Source organism: Microtus ochrogaster, unplaced genomic scaffold (assembly GCF_000317375.1).
Source record: "Microtus ochrogaster isolate Prairie Vole_2 unplaced genomic scaffold, MicOch1.0 UNK5391, whole genome shotgun sequence".
In the NCBI taxonomy this organism is placed as follows: Eukaryota; Metazoa; Chordata; class Mammalia; order Rodentia; family Cricetidae; genus Microtus; species Microtus ochrogaster.
The window spans coordinates 1-1,134 of record NW_004954484.1 but is presented as its reverse complement, the minus strand read 5'-3'; the positions used below and the strand labels follow the sequence as shown (position 1 = coordinate 1,134).

The window sequence follows — 1,134 nt, the reverse complement described above, 5'->3', positions numbered from 1 at the left end:
AAAAAAAAAAAAAAAAAAAAAGAATCACCCAATCACCCGGGCTGGATCTGATCCTCTGGGAGCTACAAGAACCACCCGGGCTGGATCTGACCATGCTTAGACAGACACTCTGAGCCTCTGACTGTCTTTGTTCTGAAGCGACCTGGACATCATTTTTCTTACCTCCAGGCTGGCTTGGAAGGCGCTGGACATGATTTGGTCATAGGGCCCAGAGCGATAGAGCAGCATTAGGTGGACATAGAAGAACAGTAAGTACAGGAAAACCGGGATGACCAGCAGGGCCACTACCCTGGCGAGCAAGTGACCGAACACGCAGATCTGCCAGGGGAGGAGAGGAAAGGTCTCCTGTCTGTGGAGCAGCAGGACCATTTTCAGACATTGCATGCAGGCTTAGGGAAAGTCACTGAGAAGCCCCACCTCCCATGCAGACACTAGTGGAGGCGCACAGGTGAGCAGGCTCACTGCCACCTGCTCCTGAAGCCCCAAGGATCCACCCTTTGAGCCAGCAGCTCCCTAGGACAGTTTTATACCCCCAACCCCACACACAGCAGACTCACATGACACTGACAGGACCACCTACATTTGACAAGGTCTGGTCTCCGATCAGGTTCCAGGCATGCACGGCTGCGATGCTGAGCACAAGCAAGTAGGTAAAAATTCCCATGTATTTGATACTGAAAAAGACAGAAATGAGAGAAGGTTATAAGACAGAAAACCCCATAGACAGGAAGAATACTGTCCAAGTCAGGGGCTCTAACTCACCCAACTGAGCAGGAACAAGAGACCCCGGTCAGCATTAGCCACAGCCACCAGCGCAATGAGAAAGGGCTGCGATAAGAACAGGACAAGGAAGCATTTACAAGACTCATCTGACACTAGGGGCAGGCATGTTTCTCTTTGAGAGGTCGAGCCACATAAAAAGAACCCGCCTCCCAGTCTGGGGCTCAAAAGGATTTTTCTTTTTGTCAAGAAAAATTTTACTGTGGCCGGGCGATGGTGGCGCACGCCTTTAATCCCAGCACTCGGGAGGCAGAGGCAGGCGCATCTCTGTGAGTTCGAGACCAGCCTGGTCTACAGAGCTAGTTCCAGGACAGGCTCCAAAGCCACAGAGAAACGCTGTCTCGAAAAACCCAA

The 1,134-nt window shown here is 51.6% G+C and overlaps 1 protein-coding gene across 1 annotated transcript; it reads right to left on the bottom strand.

The window, feature by feature from the left end:
* Window positions 1–162: 162 nt before the first annotated feature.
* LOC101993237 (protein O-mannosyl-transferase 1-like) lies at window positions 163–837 on the bottom strand (the record flags this gene model as incomplete). The annotated part of the gene is made up of 3 exons (XM_005372417.2): window positions 763–837; window positions 581–674; window positions 163–318 (listed from the first exon to the last, which is right to left on the bottom strand). Coding segments are annotated over exons 1-3 (285 nt in total), but the record flags the coding sequence as incomplete, so codon positions are not given.
* Window positions 838–1,134: the final 297 nt, after the last annotated feature.